Consider the following 25,788-nt stretch of genomic DNA (forward strand, 5'->3'; position numbering starts at 1 on the left):
GACTTATTTTATAAAATGGGAATGCAGACAAATGATGACTGAAAAATATTCCTTTCCTTTATTTTAGAAAATACTGTACTTATTTCCTTTTATTTTTCATTGTCAAAAGAATCCCTTGATAAACTATTCAAAACAATACAATTTAACTAAAAATAAATCTTGAATGATATACATAAAGGAATAATACAAATGAGGAAGAAGCCTATTAATTTAAATTCTGGTTCTATAGTAAACAAAGCAAAACTACATAATAGTTCTTTTTAAAAGTGCAACTGTAAATGTATTTTGTGTCTTAACAATTTGGACTTAAAAAAAAAACCTGTCATTTCACTATATTTACATCAGATATTTGTTTGGACCAGCAGAGGGCGCTGGTAACCCAGTGGTCGGTTGGCATGCAGTTATTCTAGCAGTGAAGAAGAGATGCTATGCTAGCAGACAGAGCTAATAGAAAAACGTGACTTTTACAGATATTCACGTAATATTACAGATATTATTTCGGTGCTAAAGGGGTAATGAATCAATTATGAACATGTTTAAGAGTAGAAGGCGGCCAGAAAGAAAGTATTAGCAGATTCCGCCCGCCGTCTACACTTCTGGACAAGAGAAGGATAAATATATAGCGCCCTCTGCTGTTTAAAAAAAGTACTGCGATTAAATTTTCAGAGCATTGATATGAACCGTGATACCTATGAATTTATTTTTAACTGCCTTATGATTAATCGTTACATCCCTAGCCCTCAGTTTAATTTTGTGTGGCCCTCAAAGCAAATCCCACCAAAACTATAATTCATGAAGCTGGAAGGAATATGACACGCAACATAATACACAAAATCCCCCCCCCCCCCCCCGTATTTATGCTCTGATTGTTGACATGAATGTTGATAAGGTGGGTAATGAGATTACTTACAACAAATGTGATATAAATGTGGAGAAAAAAATGTGCAATTTCATATAATTTGTGTATTTGGAGGCACTGACATATCTATAACTGAATTAGTTAATGATTTACACGATGAGTGCAGAATCCTCAGGTGTCAGGAAAACCTGTCATTGGTCAGAACAAAAACGCCGTCAAATGAAATTACCTCAGGCTTCAAAATAAAAGTCATCAGACTCAAACACATATTTTGTGAAAAAATCAAAAATAAACATGACGTCATCAATATGTGCTTCTTCGGATATAAGAGTAAAGTTAAAAGCTGTTATCTTCTATTTAGATTTAAAGGTTAATAATATATCAACGTTTCATTTAACTATTTATTACTCAAACAATACGTTGATATATCTTAACCTTTAAAAAATAAAGGATAAGAACGGCTTTTTAACGTACTTCATGTGTACTTCCTGCTCCTTCAAAATAAAATGTCATGTTGTGTTTTGAGTCTGATGACTTTTATTTTGAGCCTGAGGCTGTCATTTGATGGATGTTTTGCTGAGTCATGAGTCAGTTAATGACTCAGGTCTCAGAGAGGAATCAGGAAAACCTCTGATGATGTCCTAAAATGTTTACCGTACAAGGGCCGAATCGGGAACTTCAAAAGGCCGGTTTTGGCCCCCGGGCCTTGAGTTTCATCTTTGTTTCCTGTTCAGAGATTCCGGATCCATCTCAGACGGAGTTACTGCATCGTTCAGTATCAGTGCGTCTCTCTCTACCAGACCAGATTAATCGCTGCGTCTCTGATCAATCGTTAATCCAAAGTTTATCCTCAGGAAAGACTGGATTTGATCCCAGGTTTAAGACGTCCTACAGTGTGGCAGCAGCAAAGCATGCTGGGAATTCTTCTTCAAACACACGAGCACTGTTTTTTTTAATTTATTTTCATCTCATTTCCTTGAATATTTATTGTGTTCATTGACTTTTTCGGAGTCTGTCGCTTACGTGAGTTTCTAAAAGGGAAAATGATGAAAACTGTGCAACGTCGTACACGTGGGTGTTACAAACTGTTCACTAACGCTGCGTTCAAACGCACTCGGAACTCAGATAAATCCGACGGAACGAATCAGAAAAGTACAGTAACTCTGGCAGGATCCAATCAGCTGAGTCGTCAGAATAACGTCGGTGCACAACGTTAAATGTAAACAAACACTTTCTCCGCAACTTTTACTTTTATGTGGCCTTTGTGTTATTAAAAGTGTAGAATGGTTGAATGTAGGATTCCACTCGCTCAAGTCCTACCTACAGTATAGGAGCTAATATATACATAATATATATTTACCTAGCAGGCGTTTATGTACCTCATTAAATATGAAAACAATACTCATCGAGCATAATGAATGAAACACATTTACCTCAGAGGTGGAAATGGCTGAAGCGGATCTTTCCGGGTTCCGAATGCAACCGAACGCAGCATAAACATGGACTGACTGAGTGAGATAAAGTGTAAGTACACCATGGGTTAAGATATGAAGTAATATAGTTTATTGATCCTCATCCCAAACTTCACATTTTAGTTAAAGTATTAAAATTAATCATTTTTAGTTGTAAAATGTCAGTTACTGCCCTCTATGGGTTGAACACTGCTATTACAATAGAATCTTTCCATTGGCTGAGATTAGATCAGTCACTGTTGGCCCCGCCCCTTCTATAAAACATGGTAGGAGGGACTGGTTGCTTCAGTGAGCATTGATTGACAACTCCACGTGGAACTGTGCAGCGCTGTGAGGGCGGGGCTGCTGTGACTGGGCGTGTCTTAACTGGGCGTGTACTTACACTTTAAAGGTTACTTTAAAAATCAAAGGATGTTCTGTGTGTGAACGAAACAATGCAATGAAGACTTGGTTTTTACTATTATGTAAAGACAATAAAAAAAGAGTGTTTGAGTGTATTTTGCAACAGTGAAATGATTTAATGAAGGGGTGTTTATATATAAATATAGACCACTTTGATCTGAAGTGACCCACAGATTATTGGTAGAAAAAAAGAATTATCAACATTAATATTGCCCAAGTTCGCATTTCTACACATAAATGATATTTAAATAATAAAGTACATGGGACAATAATATTATATATAATATAAACTAAGAGTATATTTTTTTTTAACAATTTGAGCCCATTTTTTGCTTATTTTTACCGTTTTTCTACAACTACACCAAACTCATCATATTTTAACCTATTTTCATCACTTTTTTTTGCCACATTTTTGCTCCTTTTAATGTATTGTTTGCTACATAACTCCCATTTCTGACACTTCTTCATCACATTTCAATGCCTTTTCTACAAATATATTTCCATTTCCACCACTTTTCCACCTAATGTCACATATATTGACCCATTATTGTCACCATTAACCTCTTTTCACCATATTTCATTCTTATTTTTGCCAATTTAACCACATTTACGTTTTGTCATGCCCATTATTTGCCAGTTTAAACTAATTGTTCCAAATATTGACACATTGAACCCTTTTTTTAACCACTCTTTCTGTTCATTTTTGTCCACTCTAATTTGTAACTTTTAACCAATTTCTGTGGTTTTTAAAATCCCATTTTATAACCTTTTCCACCATCTTTGTCATGTGGAGACAGGACCATCTATAGGGGGAATAAAGGGGAGAGATTTTTGGGGTCCATCCATAAAGTCAGTAAAATGATGGTCCATTGTTCTATGAATCTGTGATAACCACATTTATTTATTCATCTGAATAATATCCACTGTTATCCAGGAACGTTTATTATTATTATAGTCATCTTAAAGATGGAAATCCTGGTTTTAATCAAAAATAGAATGGGTTCAAAGTTGCAATTTAGAGTGGCCCGAAAACAGAAGACATGGCTCAACATGTGACATTAGGTGTAAAAATGGTAGAAAGTGTTTATAAGTGATGAAAAAACATTGAAATGTGATGTAGAAGTGTCAGAAATGGGAGAAATGTAGCAAAAATACATAAAAAAAACAAAACAAAAATATGGCAAGAAACAATGTGTTAAAATATATAAATTTGGTGTATTTTCAGAAAAAGGGTAAAAATAAGCATAAATGGGCTCAAATTGTTAAAAAAATATATTCTTAATTTCTTAAAGGCATCTGGCGACGCCCTCCCAATGTCTCACGGCCCTAAGGTTGAGAACCCCTGCTCTGTAAGGCCGGTATTAGCCTCCAGGCCTCGAGTTTGACACATGACTTGATGTATTAGTGGAGTTAAGCTTTTCTTCTCGTACGACGGATTAATTCAGACGTTTTATTTCCATGTGTGTCACCTGATCAGATTAATCTAAACTTCTTAGTTGATCGATCAAAGATCAATAACCAAGAGTCAAACATTGATGTTGATCATAGTTCATGAGGAGGGGGCGTGTCTATCCTCACATATGAAAGTAACAGAGTTATTGAGCAGCTCGTACATATTAACCTCCACTAGCTCAGCAGGCCCCGCCTCCTCTGTCCCCCCCGACAACGCCACCAGCACACGCTGCCTCTGCTCCTCAGGCAGCACCACAGGCCCCGCCCCTTCACATCCGTTCCTCGCCGCCTCAGCAGACACCACCTGATTGGACAGAAGAGATCAGCAGCAGTGATGTCACTAAAGGGGAGGAGTCAGCATCAATCTGTTTTACATTTGAAAATTCATAACAAATCAACCACGTGTGCTAAAGATTTACAACTTCCACCAAAGTGTCGCATCAATACTGAAGAAACTTTGATACATTTAAAGTTATAAAGTTCATCACTCTGTATTATCAAAAACTAAAACTATTAAACTTATATCCTCTTTATTTCAAATTATATTTCAAATTCCTGCTTAATACATGTTAAATGTTCATAAAAAAAGAAGACACATTTTGGAGTCATTTTAAATGAAGTTTGAAAAATAAAAATATGAGAATTTTCAGAATTTAATCTAAAAAAAAAAAAAAACAACCCTGAATTTTTTTACAGCATTTTGAATTTTTTTCATTTCAACAATCGGAGTCAAAACAAGTTTATCACTTACTGTATAAAGCCAATAAATCATTGTTAAATATAAATGACCAACATCTCCATGCTGTCTGGATGCAATATGTGTGTATTTACATTTTTTGTGTTTGTTTAAAATATGCCTTTAAATGCTAATGGCTGCTGTCCTGTTTTGCCTGGCCCCGACCATCGCTGCGCAGTAGCTATGATTAATTAAAGGGTATGTGTACTATTGTCAAGTATACAACATAAATTCTGTTTAATGTGTTACTAATAACAAGGTCACAAACAGAAGAAATCACATCAGATCGTATCTTTTTCTCAATTCTAATATCTACATTTATGATGTTCGCTAACTACTTGCTAGCAGATTTGGTTCTTTTTGTGCTTGTGTGGATTTGATGGCAGTGTTGTGTTCATTTATTTGAACATTAAAGACCGTGTAAAGCATTTTCTTTTAAACACATCAAATAGGTCATAAATGTTTTCCTTAAAACATGTAAAAAGCCATTAAACCATTTATAATGTAATTATGGAGCAAGGATTCACAAACTGTGTTTCTGATGTCTGTGTTCAGGATTTAATGGGCGGGTCAGAAATCATAGCCACGTTACGTAACGTAGCCATCATTAGCATAAACCCGACCCTGCTGCTGAAGCACACCAAACTTCTGCGTCCTCCAGCAGACGCAATTCGGCCCCTAGCTGAAGACAAACCTCATATTGAGACTCAGGGAATAAAACGCGTCCGCTGGTGCTACATTTTCAATGAAATGAGCACTTTTTTTTTGTTCCTCCTCTAGTGGGCACAGTTCTGACTCTACCCAGGAGAGATGCACATATTTAGTCCTTTCTGCTGACACATCATTTGGTCCAATCTGAGCACTTTTGGAAAACCAATGGGAGAAGCAGTATCAACACTGGAGCCCCTTTCACACTGCTCTCTCCCATAGACACAGTACACGGAGGCGGTGCCCTTCCCGCACGTGGGCGTGGTACCAGCGCCTCTAAATGACACGCCCCCAGCGTTTCAGAGCAAAGAGAAGTGCTTGTTTTTTTATGATTTTGAGACGTATTTTTATATACTTAACGTTTTTTTCATCTTTCACATGTGTCTCAGTGTCAGTGACACGTTTCTGTGGTGTGAAAAACTCATAACACATTTATTTCTGCTTTACACAGACTTTAAAGTTTTAAACAAAAGTAAGAATGCTTTAGTAACTGCACAAAATGGAACAATGATCAATTTTCTCATAAAAACTGAATGTAAATGTATTTCCTGTGTGTGTGTGTGTGTGTGTGTGTGTGTGTGTGTGTGTGTGTGTGTGTGTGTGGTGGTACCGTGTATGAGATGGAGGCCTGCTCCCCCTCCTTGTTCTCCTGCTGCTGCTGCTGCTGGTTCTCTAAGTGACAGGTCACTAGATGTTCCTGTAGATCCATCTGAGAGGAACAGACCAAGGAACAGAGAAGGCAGCTGAACACCTCTCCTCCCTGACTCACGTGCTGACTGCTGATGTGCTCCTGCAGCTCCTCGTCTCCCCCCAGCACCGCTGGACAGAAGGGACAGTGACCCACCGACACCTTAGAGCCTGAGGGACAAACGAGGAGAGATGATTAATGATCTCTAAGTAGAATTATTCACTCAAATTATTGATTTCCAAACATTTTGATGTTTTTGTCATACATATCTATGACCCAGAATGATTGGATCTGATAAAAATACTTTCTGTTTTTGGCTGCGTGCTATTCTCCCAGTTATGCATTGTGGGCGGAGCAGCCCTGAAATGTGGGTGTTCACATTCAAATCTGGCATTACGTGCATTCTCCGGTGTGTGTAAGTCCTTTTCCTCTTACGTTCTTCTAACCCTGGAATAAGTGCAGCGCCCCCATAAGGTGAAACATTATATTACACTAAAAATATGTTACATTAGTTACATTTGAAGCCACACAGACTCGTGCGTCACACAGCAGCAGCTGTGATCACTCAGCTGCTGCTGTGTGATGAATTAAAACTCTGACAGACACAGACTTCTGTCCACGTTGGTCACAGTGATTCAACTATTTTCATACTATGTCCAACGTAAAGTCACAGTTTGATCCACTACAGAGTGAAACAAGCTGTCAGAGGACCAGGGAATACGCGTAGGAGAGAAACGCGTAACTGCAGGCGCGCAAAATTGCGCTTAAATCGAGACAGGAGAATAGAGCCATAAGTGTTTTAATTACGTAAGTTGAAGCATTTTTCTTATTTTGCACTACAGAAACTAGATAATCACTGCATTTGAATGTGGGGACTGAAATATCAATATTAGTTATCAGCAAAACAAGTTGTAAAATAGCAACATATTGAATATCAGTCATATATAGTTATATATACACACAGATGTACATACGGTAGATACCTTGGTGCTCAGCATACTGTGTATATATATATATATAGACGTATATACAGTAGATACCTTGGTGCTCAGCATACTGTGTGTATATATATATATATATATATATATATATATATATATATATATATAGACGTATATACGGTAGATACCTTGGTGCTCAGCATACTGTGTATATATATATATATATATATATATAGACGTATATACGGTAGATACCTTGGTGCTCAGCAGCCTGTGTATATATATATATATATATATATAGACGTATATACAGTAGATACCTTGGTGCTCAGCAGCCTGGTGTTGTACTAAACTAGCAGCACTGGGGAAGAACTTGAAGCAGACGTCACACTGGACCAGAGTCTTCAGCTGTCGGGTGTGGCTGGCAAACACGTCTGGGTGGTTTGTCCGGTTATGGTACCACAGGCCAGACAGTTGCTATGACAACGATGACATCAATAAAAGGTAGAGAGGGGCAGACGTGAGTCAGATGTAAATGTAACCATGCTGCACAGCTGGACAGAGACAAAACCCAAAGTGAGAAAAACAATATTTGAATAAATACCAATCAGAGCATTAACAGAAGACAAAAAAGTTTGTGTGTGTTTGTTGTCATTGTGTATATTATTTCTCATTTTGTTTGTTTTGCATGTTTTTGGAGTCATTTTTGTGTATTTTTTGTTGTTGCCAATTTGTATATTTTTTCTGTTAGATTTGTGTATTTATATATTCCTCTTGTGTGTTTTTGGAGTGAAAACCTCTCGGTTCATAATTGACCAATCTTTATGAAATTTGACTCAGTTATGTCCGGTTGGTTTATTAATTATTCCACTGAGTTTCCTCTGGATCCGATCTGGATTGCACATTTATTCATGATTTTCCCCATAAATGCGGGTCCATACATTTTGACCTACAGTATGCTTATTAATGGCATATAAATGTCTTCCAAAGTGTGTTACTTCTCCTTTTGTGTTATTGTTGTTGTATTGTGTGTTTCAGGAGTCATTTTGTGTATTTTGTAGCAGTTTTGTAAAAACAAAAAATAGTTTTCTGCAGTTTTGTATAATTTTCTGTTGTTTTTGTGTATTTTTTTTGCACTTTTGTATATTTTTCTGCTATTTTTCTGTAAGTTTTGCAGTTTTTTTTTCTGTTATCTTTGTGTATTTTTTGTATATTTTTCAGTATTTTTGTTGCAGTTTAGTTTTGTATCTTATTTTGTTATTTTTATGTTTTTTGCAGTTTTGTATATTTTTCTGCTATTTTTGTTGCAGTTCTGTAAATGTTTTTTATTTTTGCATTTTTGTATATTTTTCTGTAGCCATCTTGTGTGTTTCTGGAGTAATTTTGAATATTGCAGTTTTTTGTCTTTTGTACACGTACTTTGGGGGGCCACACAAAATGAGTTAAATTAGCATTATGTGACATACAGTAAGTGTATTTTTTCTCCTTCCTGTTTCCTGAGAGCTAATGTCTTGTTGCTTTAGCTTTATCACAGCTAGATGTGAAGAATAGTTTGTTTTTGTCCCTAAGTAGAGCTGGAGGATTACTCAGTACAACATGCAGCGCTGCTTTAAAAGTTTCAGTAACATGAGACAAACAGCTCTGATTAAAAAAGACTGTCTGTAACAAACCTGGTAGGACTTGTTGCAAAGCTCACAGCGGAAAGGTTTGGTTCCAGTGTGTGTCATCTTGTGTTTCTCCAGCAGGGCAGCGCTGGTGAACACTTTGCTGCAGGTGGGACATTTGTGGAAGTCCTTGGAGTGAAACTCCTCGATGTGTTTTTGATGCTCCTCCAGCGTCAGGAAGCTCAGACTGCACTTCTGACAGTCGCTGGGGTCGGACATTTCTGACAAAAAGAAACACACACAACAGCATGAGAAACACTAGACACACACATACACAACATGAGAAACACTAGACACACACATACACAGCATGAGAAACACTAGATATACACAACACAACATGAGAAACACTAGACACACATATACACAGCATGAGAAACACTAGATATACACAACACAACATGAGAAACACTAGACACACATATACACAGCATGAGAAACACTAGACACACACATACACAACATGAGAAACACTAGACACACACATACACAACATGAGAAACACTAGACACACACATACACAGCATGAGAAACACTAGATATACACAACACAACATGAGAAACACTAGATATACACAACACAACATGAGAAACACTAGACACACACGCAACAGCATGAGAAACACTAAACACACACATACACAGCATGAGAAACACTAGATATACACAACACAACATGAGAAACACTAGATATACACAACACAACATGAGAAACACTAGACACACACATACACAGCATGAGAAACACTAGACACACACATACACAGCATGAGAAACGCTAGACACACACATACACAGCATGAGAGTTAATCAAACATAAAGCTCTTTTGTCATTAGGTCATTCCATGTCAGTTTAACAAATACCCAAACACTTCGGTCTCAAAAAACTACAATAACCTCATGTAAAGGATTTTAAATACCCGTGAGTTGTGAAATAACCCAAAGTTGGGATCTCAAATAAAAATGAATAAGACTTATAAAGAAAAATTGTTTTATAGCCCAACAAAAAGTAACATTTATACTATAAATTAAAACAGATGAGATGTTTTCTTACATTCCCACATGCAGTTATGGACAAATGAAAATAACAAAAAGTGTATTTTCATATTTCCATAGCGTGCGAGTCTAGAACCAATGCATATCTGTGATTAATCATTAGTGATGTAAACAGTCTATGTTCATAGCTCTAAGCTGATCACATTACAGGGAGCTGAGACATATATATAAGTAGTTTACTGAAGACCCAAACATGTTCCAGACCCAAACATGTTCCAGACCCAAACACACACTGACTTTGTCACTATTTAGAGGAGCTGACATGTCCACCAGATAGGATGTATAGCAGATCTATTTCTATATTCTGAGAGAGTGGGTGGAGCTTATTACTCTACCATATTTACCTTTATATGTGATGGAGTTCTTGACATATTGGAAGATGAAAATGGAAAAAAAATAAAGACACACCCCCCTACTTAATTGTCCAGATCTCAAAAAGTATTAATCAGATCAAGCTAAATAATTACATTGTAACTATTGAATAGTCACAGAACAATTGGTAAAATTTTCAGAATCTTTTGAGACTGAAGTGCCTTGGACATTTATTGAACCGACCCAGTAACAAACTCAGCCTTCCTAATAGATGAAGATCAGGTTCTTACTGTGGAACGTGTGCAGGTGGATGGTGAGCCCACTGGCCTGGCTGTATCCTTTCCCACACTCCCGACACACGTACGGTCGGTCCCCGGTGTGTTTACGCACATGACGAGTCAGCTCGATGGACTGGGCAAACACCGCCTTACAATACTGACATGAATACATTTTCCCTGTTAAACAAACAAACAAACAAACAAAAGGTCAGTCAGGGCTTATAGGGAGAAACATTCCTCCGTACAGTAACCACATCATTCCCATCTTTTTAACAAAAAACATAGGTTGAAGTCGCATCATAAAAACTGGCATGTAAGAAAAAAACTAAGGGTTTTGTCTACTTAGATTTTCGTTGTCGTTTTGAGTTTTTGTTGCAATTTTTTTTATTTTTCTCTTATTCCTACACAGTTCTGTGTGTTTTTTAAGTAATTTTGTGAGTTGTAGTTGTAACTTTTCCAGTATTTTAGTCATGATCTTTTGTGTCTTTAGATTAATTTTGTGTTTTAGTAGTTGTTCTTTAGTGTTTTTGTTGTCATTTTTATTTTCCTCTCATTTTGTCATGGTCTTGTGTGTTTTTGAAATTTTTGTTGTTATTTTTCTTGTATTTTAGTCATAATCTTTTGTGTTTTCGATAAATGTGTTTTTAGTTGTCGTTTTGTGTTTTTCTTTTATTTCTACACGGTTTTGTGTGTTTTTTGTAAATTTCAGTTGTTATTTTTTTTAGTATTTTAGTCATGATCTTTTGCGTTTTTGTCATTTTTTATTTTTCTCTCATTTTGTCATGGTTTTGAGTAATTTTTAAGGAATTTTGTGAATTTTAGTTATTTTTTTAGTATTTTAGTCATGATCTTTTGTATTTTTCGATTCATTTTGTGTTTTTAGATTCATTTTGTGTTTTTTTAGATTACTTTTGTGTGTTATTAGATTAATTTTGTGTGTTTTAGTTGACGTTTTGTGTTTTTGTTGTCATTTTGTGTATGTATATTATTTTATTATTCTCGTCTATTTCTGTAGTGATATTGTGTGATTTTTGCTGTTTTTTGTGTATCTTTCTGTCACCTTTCATGTTTGGAGTCATTTTGTGCGTTTACTTGTTCACATGGCACCCAGACCGCCAATTGCCAATGTCTGCTTTAAAGTTTAATTTTTAATATGTATGGTTAGTGTAAAGTGCAGCTGGTAGTCATGGTAACGGTGCTCTGAAAGCATGCTGCAAGTCCTTTTCTTTACCCTCAGAGTGCTTCTTCTTGGTGTGGTAGGCTAAAGCAGCGGCCACGGTGAAGCTCATGTCACAGTGTTTGCAGTGGAATGGTTTCTCTCCGGTGTGCAGACGCATGTGGTTCTTCAGAGACGAGTTGGCTCCAAACTTGGCGCCGCATTTATCGCAGATGAACGGCTTTTCCTCGTAGTGCTCCGTGCGTTTGTGGTAAATCATTCCTGAAGAACGTAAAACACATTCCATCAGACGAAAGGATTAAAAAGCACGTGTTTCAGGACTTAACGGGGCTCACCTGAGGGGTGGGCGAAAGAGCGCCCACACAAGTCACAGTCCGCCCTCTTTTTGGCCCGTGTCCCCCGGCGCAGTAGAGCTTTGCGATTGGCCGTGGAGCTGTCAGAGGGCGGGGCCTCTTTAGCCTTGGGGCAGCGCTTGGCGTGGGCCAGTAGGCGACACTTGTAGTTAAACGTCTTCTTACAGAGGCGACAGACGTAGGGAGAGGAGAGGGAGGAGGGAGGAGAGGAAGACGACTCCTCTTCCTCAGCGCTATCTTTACTCTTCTCTTCCTCTCCATCCTCTTTTGGCGATTCTTCTATTTTTATGTTTGTTTCTGTCTCTGAGTTCACTTCAAGATGGAGAAATAAACATCTTATCATCTCATTTTCTACAAAAAACTCACAAACTGATTTAAAAGAGACCCTCGACTGTTTTTACTGTTTTAGATCATTTAGCAGCTTTTTCAGTCAAAATAACAACTCAACTTGTGCTGCTTTTGGTTGCTCTAAATCTGACCTAAAAATCAGGCTGAATGAGTAGAAAACAATGGGATGTTTACAGGCAGTGGGGCCGTGTGACATCATCAATCACGTGATTTCAAGATGGAGGAACACAGGCTCTAAAACTGTAAAGTAATCCGATTTTTAAAAGGCAATTAAATGAATATGGTGCATAATAATGTGTTTAGTTAGACATAGATCTACTAATAAGGACATTTAAAAGATTTTAGGCCAAACTTGTAAAAACAGTGGAGGATCTTTTTAACAGAGAGGCCCTGAACCACGAGGAGCAGCTAATGTTTACCTGCAGGTTGGTCTCCTGCTGGCTGAGGTCCGTCCTTCTCCCCCTCAGAGGGTGAGGTGGACGGGGCTTTCTGCTCCACCGTGCGGAGCAGCTTTAGTAGTGAGTCCTCACTCATCTGTCCCTCCTCCGTCAGACTGAAGAGTTTCTCCAACACGGAGCGAGGCTCTGACTCCTCACAGCACTGACAGACGATCTGAGAGAGACAAACGAGGGTCTATTCACGTAGGAAGTATAAGGATAATCCATGTTTTTGTGCAGAAAAGGAATTGTATCAACAGTGGATGCTTCAAGCCTCTCCCTGTCTGATCCATGGTGATCAGAGGACAGTTCACAGCTCTCACAGCTCCTACAGCTGTTAATAATGACATCAACGTATCCAACGTGCATTAAATCCGCTTTGGTCATTAATAAATGTGACCTGGCCACTCGCACTGCAGTCACATGGCAAAAGATTGCATACGTATTGGATTTATGACCTGGGTTGCATTAGAAAAAAAATCGTATTTGAGTCATTCAGACTGCAATAAGAAGATCAGATACAGGTCGCATAGGGGCAAAAACAATTGTATTTGCAGTGTGAACGTAGCCATCCTTGCAGGGATCTACACTAACTTTTTCAGTGGTGGCACTGGTACTACTAACTTTCTCAGTTGGTCGCACCAGCACAGAATTTGGTCGCACCTTTTTTTTTTTCCAAGCCATGCATCCTGATGAATAGTTGACTTAACTGGCTGTACTTAAATTAAGTTAACAGTAGCATAACAAACTTATCATTTGCATTGCTTTACCCCTTGGAATTCAATTCATATGGTTCAGATCTTATAGTGGGGTCTCCTAACCCTCTCCCCTGTCTGGGAAAACCACAGCTGAACATCTGGCCTGGCATCATAGTCCATCAGTTCTGGCACCTCCATGCTGATTCTGATGAGGTCATCCTCTTTGGTGTGAAAACGTGTACACTCTCCGCCCCACATGCACTCCGTCACTATACCCGGTGAGCTCAGCTCGCTCTCCCACCCCTCCACCCCCCCATCGCCTGCCAGCCCGCCCCACGAGCGCTCATCCCCTTTCTTCTTTTTGCATCTTGAAAATCTACTTAGAACCTTCTTAAAACCCAAGAGTGAAAAATTTAAATTCTTGTAATTTGTCAACTGGTCTCAAGATTTTGATCAGGAGTATATATATATATATATATATATATATATATATATATATATATATATATATATTACTGTGATAGCCCTGCCACAATTGAAAATTTTCACATTTATGTCATGTTGTAGATTTCAAAATGAATTGGTTTCATAGGTATCCAAAGGAATTTTATTGCAGATGACAAAAGAAAAATAGGGTTCCCAATAGGTCTTTGTGAATCCTGAAAGACCCTCAATCAATCCCTACAAGAGTTAAGAAATGTATGGGAATCCATTAGTATTTTATTGAATGAAAAGTGATTTCCATTAGACTGTAAAAATCCTAAATTAATCAAATATATGTTATGTGGAATCATTAGCATTCTATTTCCAGTGAGTCAGACACTTTACAAAATTGCAAGGAAATGAAAATTACACACACTGTAAATGTTTTCTTAATTGCCAGAAAGATGTCATGATTCTAGATTCTGTTCTTTTTGATTTGTACTTACTTGTAATGTAAACATCTTAATGGGGCGGATGTGGCTCAGGCGACAAGGCAGTTTGATTCGATTGACAATCTGATATATAGTATGCAATATACCTACACTATATCCTGTGAATCTATAAACATGTTCTGCAACTGGGACTGCCCCGGGAATTTTTTGATGCATTCGTGATTGATGTCACCTCTATAGCCGATTGCCCCTTTCTGATAAAATAACTTTAATAATTTGCAATAAAATACACAAAGTCAAAAGACATTGACTTGTGATCCTTTATTATCAACAGGAAAATTCACAACACACATCAACGCCTGACATTTCCAGATCTCGTTAGATCTCTGAAGCTCACCAGGTCTGGGCCTGGTTAGTAGATGGATGGAGACCACTGAGAATTCCAGCTTCCACAGTGGGGGACAGTCGGTCCAGTGGTATCTGTCATTGTGTCCTTGGGCAAGGCACTTCCCCCACATTGCCGAGTATGAATGTAGTGTGTGAGTGAGTGGTCGGAGGGGCCGATGGCGTACTATGGCAGCCTCGCTTCTGTCAGTCTGCCCAGAGCACCTGTGGCTACAATAGTAGATTACCACCACTAAGTGTGGAGTTAAAGGACAACGCTTTAATTCTGTAAAGTGCTTTGAGTGTCTATGATAAAGCACTATATAAAATCCAATGCATTATTATTACTATTATCATCATCATCCAGGGTCACAACGTCAGTGGTGACCACATCATCTTGGGCTGCAAGACCTGGGGCCATCCTGATATTTTCCTTCATCAAGACACACAAAGACATGAATGAGAGCACAGCTTTAAACACTGGATGTGTTCTGATGCTAAACATCTTCAATCACACTGACTTTGTCTTTGGGAGGAAAGCTGTAAGGCCTCTTGCTGTACATGTGGTCAGGCTTACTGTCCTGTGGATAGTGATTTGCTGTGATGTCTTTTGATGAGTGTTGTCTCTGAATGTGCACTTTCAGGTTCTTTTTTTGCAGTACCAAGTTGCAAAAACATCTGGTTTTTCTGCGCTTTGACAGCAATATTTTGGGGGCTGTCACTGCTGCTGCTGGAGCTATTGGACAAGTTTCAGAAACTACCGTCTCTGCAGGCAACGTTGGTGGACCCATGGTCTCCGATGGGAACGTTGGTGGACCCATGGTCTCTGATGGCAACGTTGGTGGACCCATGGTCTCTGCAGGCAACGTTGGTGGACCCATGGTCTCTGCAGGCAACGTTGGTGGACCCATGGTCTCCGATGGAAACGTTGGTGGACCCATGGTCTCTGATGGCAACATTGGTGGACCCATGGTCTCTGATGGCAACGTTGGTGGACCCATGGTCTCTGATGGCAACGTTGGTGGACCCATGGTCTCTGATGGCAACGTTGGTGGACCCATGGTCTCTGATGGCAACGTTGGTGGACCCATGGTCTCTGATGGCAACGTTGGTGGACCCATGGTCTCTGATGGCAACGTTGGTGGACCCATGGTCTCTGATGGCAACGTTGGTGGACCCATGGTCTCTGATGGCAACGTTGGTGGAACAGTCACTGCCATTGCTTGGTGTAGACATAAGCACTTCTTAAAATGATTGAAGAACATCTCCTTTCTAATAATAATTCTGGGGCAAAAGCCACAATGATAATGACTGCTGGCCACACAACCCAGGTGGCATTTGTAGACGTTATATCCTTAAAGAATGACAGGAAAAATCTATTCAGAAAACACGAAAGATGTATTTCAAAAACAGTTTTGCACATACATGCATTGATAAACAACATTTTCAGAGGAATAACTATGTCAGAACATATCCGATTTTATTGATATCAATGCCATTATCAATTCTACTTCTTGGTCCAATTCCTTATCAATTTTCTGTGTGGAAGAAAAGTAGGTCTACACATTGCTCAACAACATAAAAGTCTGTGTAAAGCAATAATGAATGTGTGTTCAGAGTTTGTCATGGAAACATGTGTTATTAATTAATTTGAATGATTAAAAACATTGCCAAATATATGAAATTAGGTCTCAAAATCACTGTTTTCTCTGCTCTGAGAGCAGGAGGCATGTCTATGGTGATGAGCTTCGGGGCATATGAGACTTCTAATTATGACGCTGCATATTAATCGCTAATTATCATGCAGAACGACAATTAGAGATGGGAAATCAAGACAATATGGAACCAATATATGTATTGGAGCTTATCAATACCCAGGCATGTCATGCACTTGCCTAACTCGGAGTCATGAATTGATAAAGAATCAGATCAATAAGGGGAATCGATAATGGCATTGGTGTCATTAAAATCTTATTAATTCCAATCTCTAGTGATTATTTAGATGGACATACCTCCATATTTAACACACACGCTCTTGTGGCCTTGTAAATGAGGCACCAGGTTGTGGTATGGCCCAACCTTCTGGCAAAATGGGCACTGGTAAGTGTCCAGTCCCAGTCCCTTAAGCTCCGGGTTTGTGCCTTCGCGAAAGGTTGTGATGTTGGTCTGTAGGACAATAAAATATCATTAAAACTCATTCTTTCTAGCTTTAGAAGTTGTAAATAGAAATAAATGATGACATAGGTATCATTTCCTAGACTCAACCCAAACATAATTTCAAACAAAGGCCGTGTCCTGCTTACTTACTGTATATAGACCTTTCTCACAACTTCCGTATTTTGTAACGGAAATACCTGTTAACGGTGAAGCTAGACCACAATGGGTTCTGGCTATTTGGCGGGATGAAGGACCAACGTTTACGATTAAAAAGGGGAGTACTTTATGTCTGCAGCAGACACTTCACACCAGAAGACTACGTCTTGGGGATCACTGTTCGCCACTTGAAACCAGAGTGTGTCCCTGGCCTTTTTTCTGGAATGATAACACCTCTAAAGGAAAAAGGGAGTCTGTGTATGAGCAAACACGGCAGCCGTTAACGTCGGTAGGAGTCAAGGTAAAAGACATTGCAAAGAAAGCTTTGAAACTGGACCATTATTACACAGGTAAGAAATTCCACCTCCTTTAAAGTTAAAGGTCTCATATCATGCTATTTTTCACCATCATCTCCATTTGTTCTAAGAATCCCAAAAACATAGAATTTTAGGTTTATTTTCCCAAACTCACCTGTTTTCCAGAGTTTTAACATCTGAAAAGTAATTTTCTGATCAACTCTACACAAACAGGCTGAATTACGTCCTACTTACGCATATTCATGAGTGGGCGTGTCTATAGACGAGACACTGACTTTCTCCTCTTCGTATGGTGACGTAGGGCCAGAGGACGACCCACCCTCCTCCCACCCACTCTGTAGCTGAGCTCATACTGCTTTATAAACACAGAGCGTGGGGGCGGGGCATTCACCGGTACATACATAGACTGCAGAAAATACATACATAGCACTGCGCGAAGGACACTGAAATGCTCACCTTCGTGGGCGTGTCTGTTTACCTGTCAATCACGGCAGAGAGCTTCCTGGAGGCGCGGCTTCTCCAGCTCAGTGCCGCGTCAAATTTGTCATCAAAGTTGGAACGAGTCATTAAATTGCAGCGAGGTGTTTGTGCTCACCCTGTAGTAAGAAAGGAGTAAATCACCCTATGACTAATGATTGATGGAATCAATGAAAAAAACACTTTGGGCATGTGTATGAAGCCATAATAGACCTTTATCATGTTTAAAGCACAGAAAAGTCCATTTAGCTAAACATGGGACCTTTAACGTGATGTGTTAATGGTAAAGTGGTGTGTTTTCTTCAATCACTGTACCAGTTTGTCAATATTTTTCCACAGCTAAATTAAAGGCGTAAACAGCATTAATTGCCTCATATCACTGTGCCTAATTCCCTAGCTATGTTGTTTTGTAGCGGACACACTAATGATTTGTCATTCTAGTTCACAGTTCAGTAACAGTTAGACTGATTGCTCTCTAACGTTACTTACCTTGATACTTATGGACAAACTTTTCGTGGAAAATTTTTTATCCTTTATCCGGTTTCTTTTTCTTGGTGACAGAGTTTTCTTCCACAACTCTTGCCGCGTCGACAAAGCTAATTTTGGCAAATCCGTGAAGGAAAGTTTTGTAGAATCTGATTCATTTCTGATCCCGGCTTTCTGCTGTGTTGACATTTTACCGGAAATCACAGCCCTCAGTGAGCATTGATTGACAGGCAATGAGGAAGTCCACTGTGTTCCGTGTGCGGTGATGTTTGTGACTCTGTGCTTCTATAAAGATCAGATTCTGGTCTAATCAGAGGGTTCAACGTGCTGTGTGTGTATTTACAGACACATCATGCTATGAGCGTATTCCTGCCTGTCTTGCATGTGCGCGGACGTGTATGTCCGTCTAATCGCTATGTGTGTGAGAGCAGGGTTGTTTGTCCCTCAGTGATGTCTGTAAGGCTGTGTGTGAGCTTCACATTGTGTTTGTGTGTGTGTGTGTGGTAGTAGTGACAAACTTCAGCTTATAAACACAATCATCACATCATTGTGTGTATTACTGTCTGTCTCTGCGCACAGAGTGGGCGTGTCTTACTGCTACAGAAGGAACGCCCATAATCAAGACATTTTTTTGAATTTCTCTCCTAGTGACAGCTCAGCAGAAAGCAGGAGTTTAGTTACTCTTTAAGCATCCTCAGGTTTCCTCCCATCATACCTGCCGGCTCTGGTCATCTAGGTCGTTCTCTGCTGCCTCCTTCAGAAGCTCCACCACACTGGGCAGCTCCGTCAGACTCTCCACCAGCTGAGAATACCGAGTCAGCAGATTGGAAGGGGCTTCACTGGACTCACAGACGTCTTTATCCGTCTTCATCTCTGCACTCTTTGAAGGTTTGGATCCTTCAGGTTCTGTGTATACATTACACACACGCACACGCACACGCACACGCACACGCACACGCACACGCACACGCACACGCACACGCACACGCACACGCACACACACACACACACACACACACACACACACACACACGGGCATTATAGTGCAGTGGTTCTCAAATGGGGTGATGGCACTACACAAAGAGAAAAAAACACCAGCAACTCACAAAACGACAACAAAGATGCACGAAATGAGAGAAAAACACATCACTACAAAATACAGACAAAAAAAAGACAGAAACGTACAAAACGACGCACACACACACACACAGAGAGTAATTTAAATAATACCAACAACACACAGACACAACAACTAAAACAAACATATATATATATATATATATATATATATATATATATATATATATATATATATATATATATATATATATATATATATATATATATTGAATAGTAAAACAAACAAAATACACAAAATGACACCAAAAAGAGAGTCCATCCATCCATCCATCCATCCATCTTCTCCCGCTTAGCCGTTTCCGGGTCGCGGGGGCAGCATCCTCAGTAGAGAGGCCCAGACTTCCCTCTCCCCGGCCACTTCCTCCAGCTCGTCCGGGGGGACCCCGAGACGTTCCCAGGCCAGCCGAGAGACATAGTCTCTCCAGCGTGTCCTGGGTCTTCCCCGGGGCCTCCTTCCGGAGGGACGTGCCCTGAACGCCGCACTAGGGAGGCGTTCAGGGGGCATCCTAATTAGGTGCCCGAGCCACCTCATCTGGCTCCTCTCGATGCAGAGGAGCAGCGACTCTACTTTGAGCCCCTCCCGAATGACTGAGCTTCTCACCCTATCTCTAAGGGAGAGCCCAGCCACCCTACGGAGGAAACTCATTTCGGCCGCTTGTACCCGTGATCTTGTTCTTTCGGTCATGACCCAAAGTTCATGACCATAGGTCAAAAAGAGAGTAACAGAGAAAAATACTATTACCAGCAACACGACAACAAAATGAGAGAAAAATACACAAGATCACTACAAAGTACACAAAATAACAGATAAACATACAAAACGACATAAGAAACAACCAAACGATACCAAAAACACACACTGACAGAATAATAATTCAAATAATACCAACAACACACAAAAACGATAACAAAATAAGAAAAAAATATACTGAATAATGAAAAGAACAGACAAACAACAACAAGATACACAAAATTACCCCAAAAAACTACAAAATGACACAAAAACACACAAAATGTTGATAGAAATGATCTTGATTAGAACATGATTAGATGAACAGAAAATACAAAGGTCAGTGTTGGTTCCACATCAGGAGGGAGATGACCATAAATGATAAAAACTACATAAATAAATCTATTTGGGAGCCATTAAATACTTTAAATACCATTTCTTTTCACTTATTTCCAAAATGAGATTGTTTAAAATGTGTGCTATCACTCATTCATTCCATCATTATGATCTATAATTGTTTTTCTTTACAGTATTCTGAGTAAAATGAGCTAAAACTGTTATCGTGGATGATTTTGGACTCAACTGGACACTGACCTGAGGTCTCAGAAAGCTGCTCCACACGTGATCTTTTACAGGATGGCTCCTCCTCCTCCTCCTCGTCCTGCTCTTTCTGGATCTCACCACTTGTCTCCGTCTCCTCCCTGTCTGTTGATGTTGTTTCCTTAGTGGGCGGAGCTTCTGACGTCTGAGGGCTGTCACTCTGGGCTCTGTTGATGAGGCTGTGGTTGGGGGTAGGTGTGGAGAGCACCTGGACTGTGGGGGGCTGCTGCTGCGTCACCAGGCTGCTGAGGACCTTCTTAAAGCCCACGGCCACGTCAAACATCTGCAGGCTGTCGGCAGCAGACACGATGCGGCTCACGTTGTGTTTACCCAGAGGAAGTTTACCCGTGTACACCATGTCCAGCAGGGAGCTGAACTCCTGGGGGGAGGCCACCGCCGTGTCGATAGAGATGGTGTCAGAGCCTTCCAGGAGAGACCTGATGGACCACAGTCAGAGTTACATTAGGTTTCTGTTACACCAGAGCTGTTAAACACATTTACATTCAGGGACAATTTAATCTCACATGGGATTAGCCAAGAAAGAAACAACAAATATCAGTCCCTGCAGGATCTAAACTTTAAAATGCCTCAATTTTATGACAATTTTTGTTGGCATTTAGAGCAATGACAACTAAAAAAAACAAAACAAAAAAATGCACGACGACAAAAACATGCAAAATGACAACAAAACTAAACAAATCACTACAAAAACACAACAATAACTCTAAAATGAGAAATATCAGTCCCTACAGGATCTAAACTTAAAGTTTTCTGAACTTAGTGACAAATTTGACAACAAAAATGAGCAAAACGACTGAAAAACACACAAACAAAATGCAAAAACACACACAATGACAACAAAATCACAAGAACATCACTTCAAAAATAACTAAAAAAGAGACAAAACTACACAAATCACTATAAAAACACACAAAAACAACTCTAAAATGACAAATATCAGTCCCTGCAGGATCTAAACTTCAAAATTTCTTAATTTTGTGACAATGATTTGTGGCATTTAGAGCAATGACAAAAACAAACAAAACAAAAAAATACACGACTGTAAAACATGCAAAATCACAACAAAACGACACAAATCAATACAAACATGCAAAATCACAACAAAACTACACAAATCAATACAAACACACAAAATCACAACAAAATTACACAAATCAATACAAACACACAAAATCACAACAAAAATAAACTATGTGACTGAAAAACACAAAAACAAAATGAAAAAAACCAAACAAAAAAAAAACACCAAAATAACTCTTAAATAAAAAATGTCATCATTTATATACAAAAGAGCCACAAGAAACAAAAACACACAAAATATCAACAAAACTAAACAAATCACTACAAAAGTAACTCTAAAATGACAACTATAAGTCTCTGCAGAATCTAAACTTAAAAATGTCTTCATTTTGTGAGTCATTTGGAGCAATTTTGTCAGAATTTGCTCAATTTTACATAAATGTAGTTTTCTGTGACTGCAGTCGAGTGATAAAAGCACGAGAAAACTGTGAGGTCTGCAAATGATCTCAAGTTTTATTGAATTAATTCATTTGGAACGACTGAGGTATCTACAACTGAATTATTTGGTCATTTACAACAAGGATTTTCAACCTTGGGGTCAGGAGCACATTTGGGGTCGCGAGGCACTTGGACAGTTGGTCGCCAGATGGCTTCAAGAAACTAAGAACATATTTATTTAACAATTCAAGCCCATTTTTGCTTATTTTTATTATTTTTCTGCAACTACACCAAACAAACCATATTTTAACATATTTTCATCACTTTTTCTTGCCATATTTTTGCTCCTTTAAATGGATTTTTTCTACATTACTCCCATTTCTGACACTTCTATATCACATTTCAATGTCTTTTCTGCACAATTTTTCCACCACTTTTCCACCTAATGTCACATATGTTATTGTCACTTTTAAACTCTTTTCACCATATTTCATGCCTATTTTTGCCAATTTAAACACATTCATGATTTGTCATGTCCATTATTTACCAATTTAAACTAATTGTTCCAATATTGACACTTTGAACCCTTTTTACCACTTTTCCCATCCATGTTTGGCCACTCTAATTTGCAACTTTTAACCAATTTCTATGGTTTTTAAAATCCCATTACACCACCTTTTCCACACACACGGTGGTCTAAAAAAAAACCTAAAGTCCTGGTTGTGATGTGCACAGTTAGTGGTTCTCATAAAGCTGGAGTCACCTGAAGAGCATGCTGGAGGCAGCCAACACGAGCTTGTGGGCCTGGTGTCGACTGTCACCAACCAGGATGGTGCAGTCACAGAAATGTCCCTCTTTCCTCAGGGTCCACAGCTGCTGCATCAGCTGACTGCTGTAGTTAGGAAGCTCCATCATGGTAATTCAGCTGTAAATTATAAGATGTAGAATGGTCCTCTGCTTCCTATGGAGAGAGAGAAGGGGGGGGGGGGGTAATAGTAATGTTACAGAAAGGCGTTAAGAATAAAATATATTAATTCACCCAATGCAGACAAGAGCAACTGACAGCCCTCGATGCACAAAATGACTAAAAACACTCTCGTAAAAGAAAAACAAGCAAAATGACAGCAAGACAAAACAATACGACTTAAAAGACACAAACAAAATGCAAAAACACAAAAAAGGACAGCGAAATACACAAAATCACTCCAAAAAACACACACAAATAATTCTAAAATCACAAAATGTCAAAAATTATACACCAAAACAGCCATAAGAAACTAAATTAAAAAATATATATATATATATATATATATATATATACGATTCCAAAAACAAGCAAAATAACAACAAAAACAAACATTTCGACTCAAAAACACATCAATGAAATGCAAAAACACAGAGGACAGAAAAGATAAATAAAATGACAACAAAACTACACAAAATCACTCCTAAAACACACAAAAATAAATCACAAAATGTCAATGATTACAGACAAAAACAGCCGTATGACACAAAATGACAACAAAAATAGACAAAAGAAGAAAAAAAAACCAAGTAACTTCAAAAACACACAAAATTACAACACAAATCTTGAGAAAAATGACTCTTAAATCACAAAATGTCAATAATCATACAAATACAATTACAAACAGCCATAAGACAAAAAATAAACAATACGACTCAAAAACACACAAATAAAATGCAAAAACAAAAAAAGGACAGAAAAATACACAAAAATAACAACAAAACTACACAAAATTACTCTTAAAAAAAAAAAAATCACAAAATGTCATTAATTTTACACAAAAACAACCATAAGACAAAAAATTACAAGTCTTGTTTCCCAAGACACATAAAAATCAATAGAAAATCAGATTAAACTCTTTGATGTGTCCTGTATTAATGCTCTGGTTGGTCAATATCAGAAATGCTGACAAATATTGATCATGTGACCCTCAGCTCAGATACTTTGTCATCAAATTTGCGCATCTCTCACCTAATGCATATTCACATTTTTTTACGTGACATTGTTTGTGTGAATCTAATGTTTCATTGGATGAAGGAAGCACGCGCACTCAGAGGATAATCTAAAATCCTATGGACGTTCTTAGCCGTAGGCTAAAGCTAGCTTACGTCCCTAAATCCTCCACAAAATCCCAGTTATATTTAACACAGAGACTAATACATGTGCCTGACTTTATTGGAAGGGAAACAACCCTGGTAGCTTCTGGTTTGAGTGAAATAAAACGCACCACAGGTCTTTTTGGAGCAGAATGCAGAAGGTGTTTGGAGACACTGTTAGCTAACATGCTAATGTGGAAAAATGGATTAGCAACGAAAGAAACACGGAGCCGAACCAGGCCGTGTAGAGTCGGGTTGGACCCAGAGCTCAGTGTGATTTACCTTCTTCAGTCATTCAAATGGTCCGGTTCTTTATTTAAAACGACTCCGTGAACAACTTCGCTGCGCAATAAAGCTTGGAAAATTTGAAAATGGCGACGACAGACATATCCGGCTTAAAAAAATAAGACGTTTCCGGTAAAGGAGACTGCATTTTTCTTTTCTTTAATCTAACAAATGAGAACCGCATTTTGTTTTATACATTTATTATAATCATTAGTAATCATTTATTTAATTTTCCTATTAATAAAAAACAACCACACTAACAAAGTATACAAAGACAAACACAATACACCACACTTTGACAATCAAGAACTAAACAGAAAACTGAATAAAAAACCAAATAATCAGAGGTCACTCAAAAAAAAATAAAAATAAAATAAAATAAAAAATTCTGCTGTTAAGATTGGACCAACTTAATTAAAAAAACAAAACAAAAATAATAATTAACTAATTACAAAAAAGGTTGAAAAACATGGCTCCATTTTTAAATATTTACATAGTTGTTGTACATAAAAAATATTTACTTTTATTTAATTTTCTTAACCAAACTTAACCTGACCAAACTCAAACAATGTAAAACCATAATCCTGACAAAATACAGAAAAAAACAAAGCTCAATTGTCTCACAATGAATATCACAAAAATATATATTAAACTTTTAATATACAACTTTTAATATGTAAAAAAAGACAACCACATTACCACTTCACTAAACCCAGAGAAACCAAGCTTTCCTACAAATTTCTTACTTTATACATTTAGTTTATGATCAAATTTCTTGGATACGTCAATAATCCAAAAATACACAAAACTAAGAAAATACAGAAATTACAGCGCAACAAAAATACACTAAATGATAGAAAAAAATATATACAACATAAACATATACAACACAACATAACAATTACGACAAAAAACACACTAAATGAGAGATAAACACACAAAACGACAAAGTGATTGTCTAAACTGAGGCCCGAACTTTCTATCTATCTAATCTCTAACA

At 38.2% G+C, this 25,788-nt stretch overlaps 2 protein-coding genes across 5 annotated transcripts; both read right to left on the reverse strand.

Moving 5' to 3' along the window:
- Positions 1 to 3,918: 3,918 nt before the first annotated feature.
- On the reverse strand, positions 3,919 to 24,890 carry zbtb40 (zinc finger and BTB domain containing 40). 4 transcript variants are annotated; one of them, XM_028446625.1, is made up of 12 exons: positions 24,786 to 24,890; positions 23,146 to 23,343; positions 20,898 to 21,340; positions 19,149 to 19,339; positions 12,866 to 13,058; positions 12,081 to 12,410; positions 11,800 to 12,006; positions 10,581 to 10,745; positions 8,929 to 9,143; positions 7,579 to 7,735; positions 6,240 to 6,487; positions 3,919 to 4,489 (listed from the first exon to the last, which is right to left on the reverse strand). In XM_028446625.1, exons 2-12 carry the CDS (start codon positions 23,295 to 23,297, stop codon positions 4,283 to 4,285), a joined length of 2,508 nt encoding a protein of 835 aa, XP_028302426.1. In that variant the 5' UTR covers positions 23,298 to 23,343; positions 24,786 to 24,890; the 3' UTR covers positions 3,919 to 4,282. The 4 variants fall into 4 exon arrangements, with proteins under 4 accessions (XP_028302426.1, XP_028302427.1, XP_028302428.1 ...); XM_028446626.1 differs by having other exon boundaries at positions 23,146 to 23,307; positions 24,786 to 24,875; XM_028446627.1 differs by lacking the exon at positions 24,786 to 24,890 and adding an exon at positions 24,635 to 24,776.
- LOC114463229 (proline-rich protein 1-like) lies at positions 15,104 to 17,658 on the reverse strand. Its single transcript, XM_028446629.1, has 2 exons — positions 16,853 to 17,658; positions 15,104 to 16,194 (listed from the first exon to the last, which is right to left on the reverse strand). The coding sequence occupies exon 2, from the start codon at positions 16,103 to 16,105 to the stop codon at positions 15,338 to 15,340; it is 768 nt and encodes a 255-aa protein (XP_028302430.1). The 5' UTR covers positions 16,106 to 16,194; positions 16,853 to 17,658; the 3' UTR covers positions 15,104 to 15,337.
- Positions 24,891 to 25,788: the final 898 nt, after the last annotated feature.

This window comes from Gouania willdenowi, chromosome 5 (assembly GCF_900634775.1).
Source record: "Gouania willdenowi chromosome 5, fGouWil2.1, whole genome shotgun sequence".
Lineage (NCBI taxonomy): Eukaryota > Metazoa > Chordata > Actinopteri > Blenniiformes > Gobiesocidae > Gouania > Gouania willdenowi.

Excerpts from the sequence above, each read along its gene's own strand:
- LOC114463229 (XM_028446629.1), bottom strand. The coding sequence starts at position 16,105 with ATGTTCTTCAATCATTTTAAGAAGTGCTTATGTCTACACCAAGCAATG.
- zbtb40 (XM_028446625.1), bottom strand. The coding sequence starts at position 23,297 with ATGATGGAGCTTCCTAACTACAGCAGTCAGCTGATGCAGCAGCTGTGG. Across the intron at positions 10,746-11,799 it reads CAAGAAGAAGCACTCTGAGG|GGAAAATGTATTCATGTCAG; the intron begins GTAAAGAAAAGG and ends TTTGTTTAACAG. Across the intron at positions 4,490-6,239 it reads AGGCCTCCATCTCATACACG|GTGGTGTCTGCTGAGGCGGC; the intron begins GTACCACCACAC and ends CTGTCCAATCAG.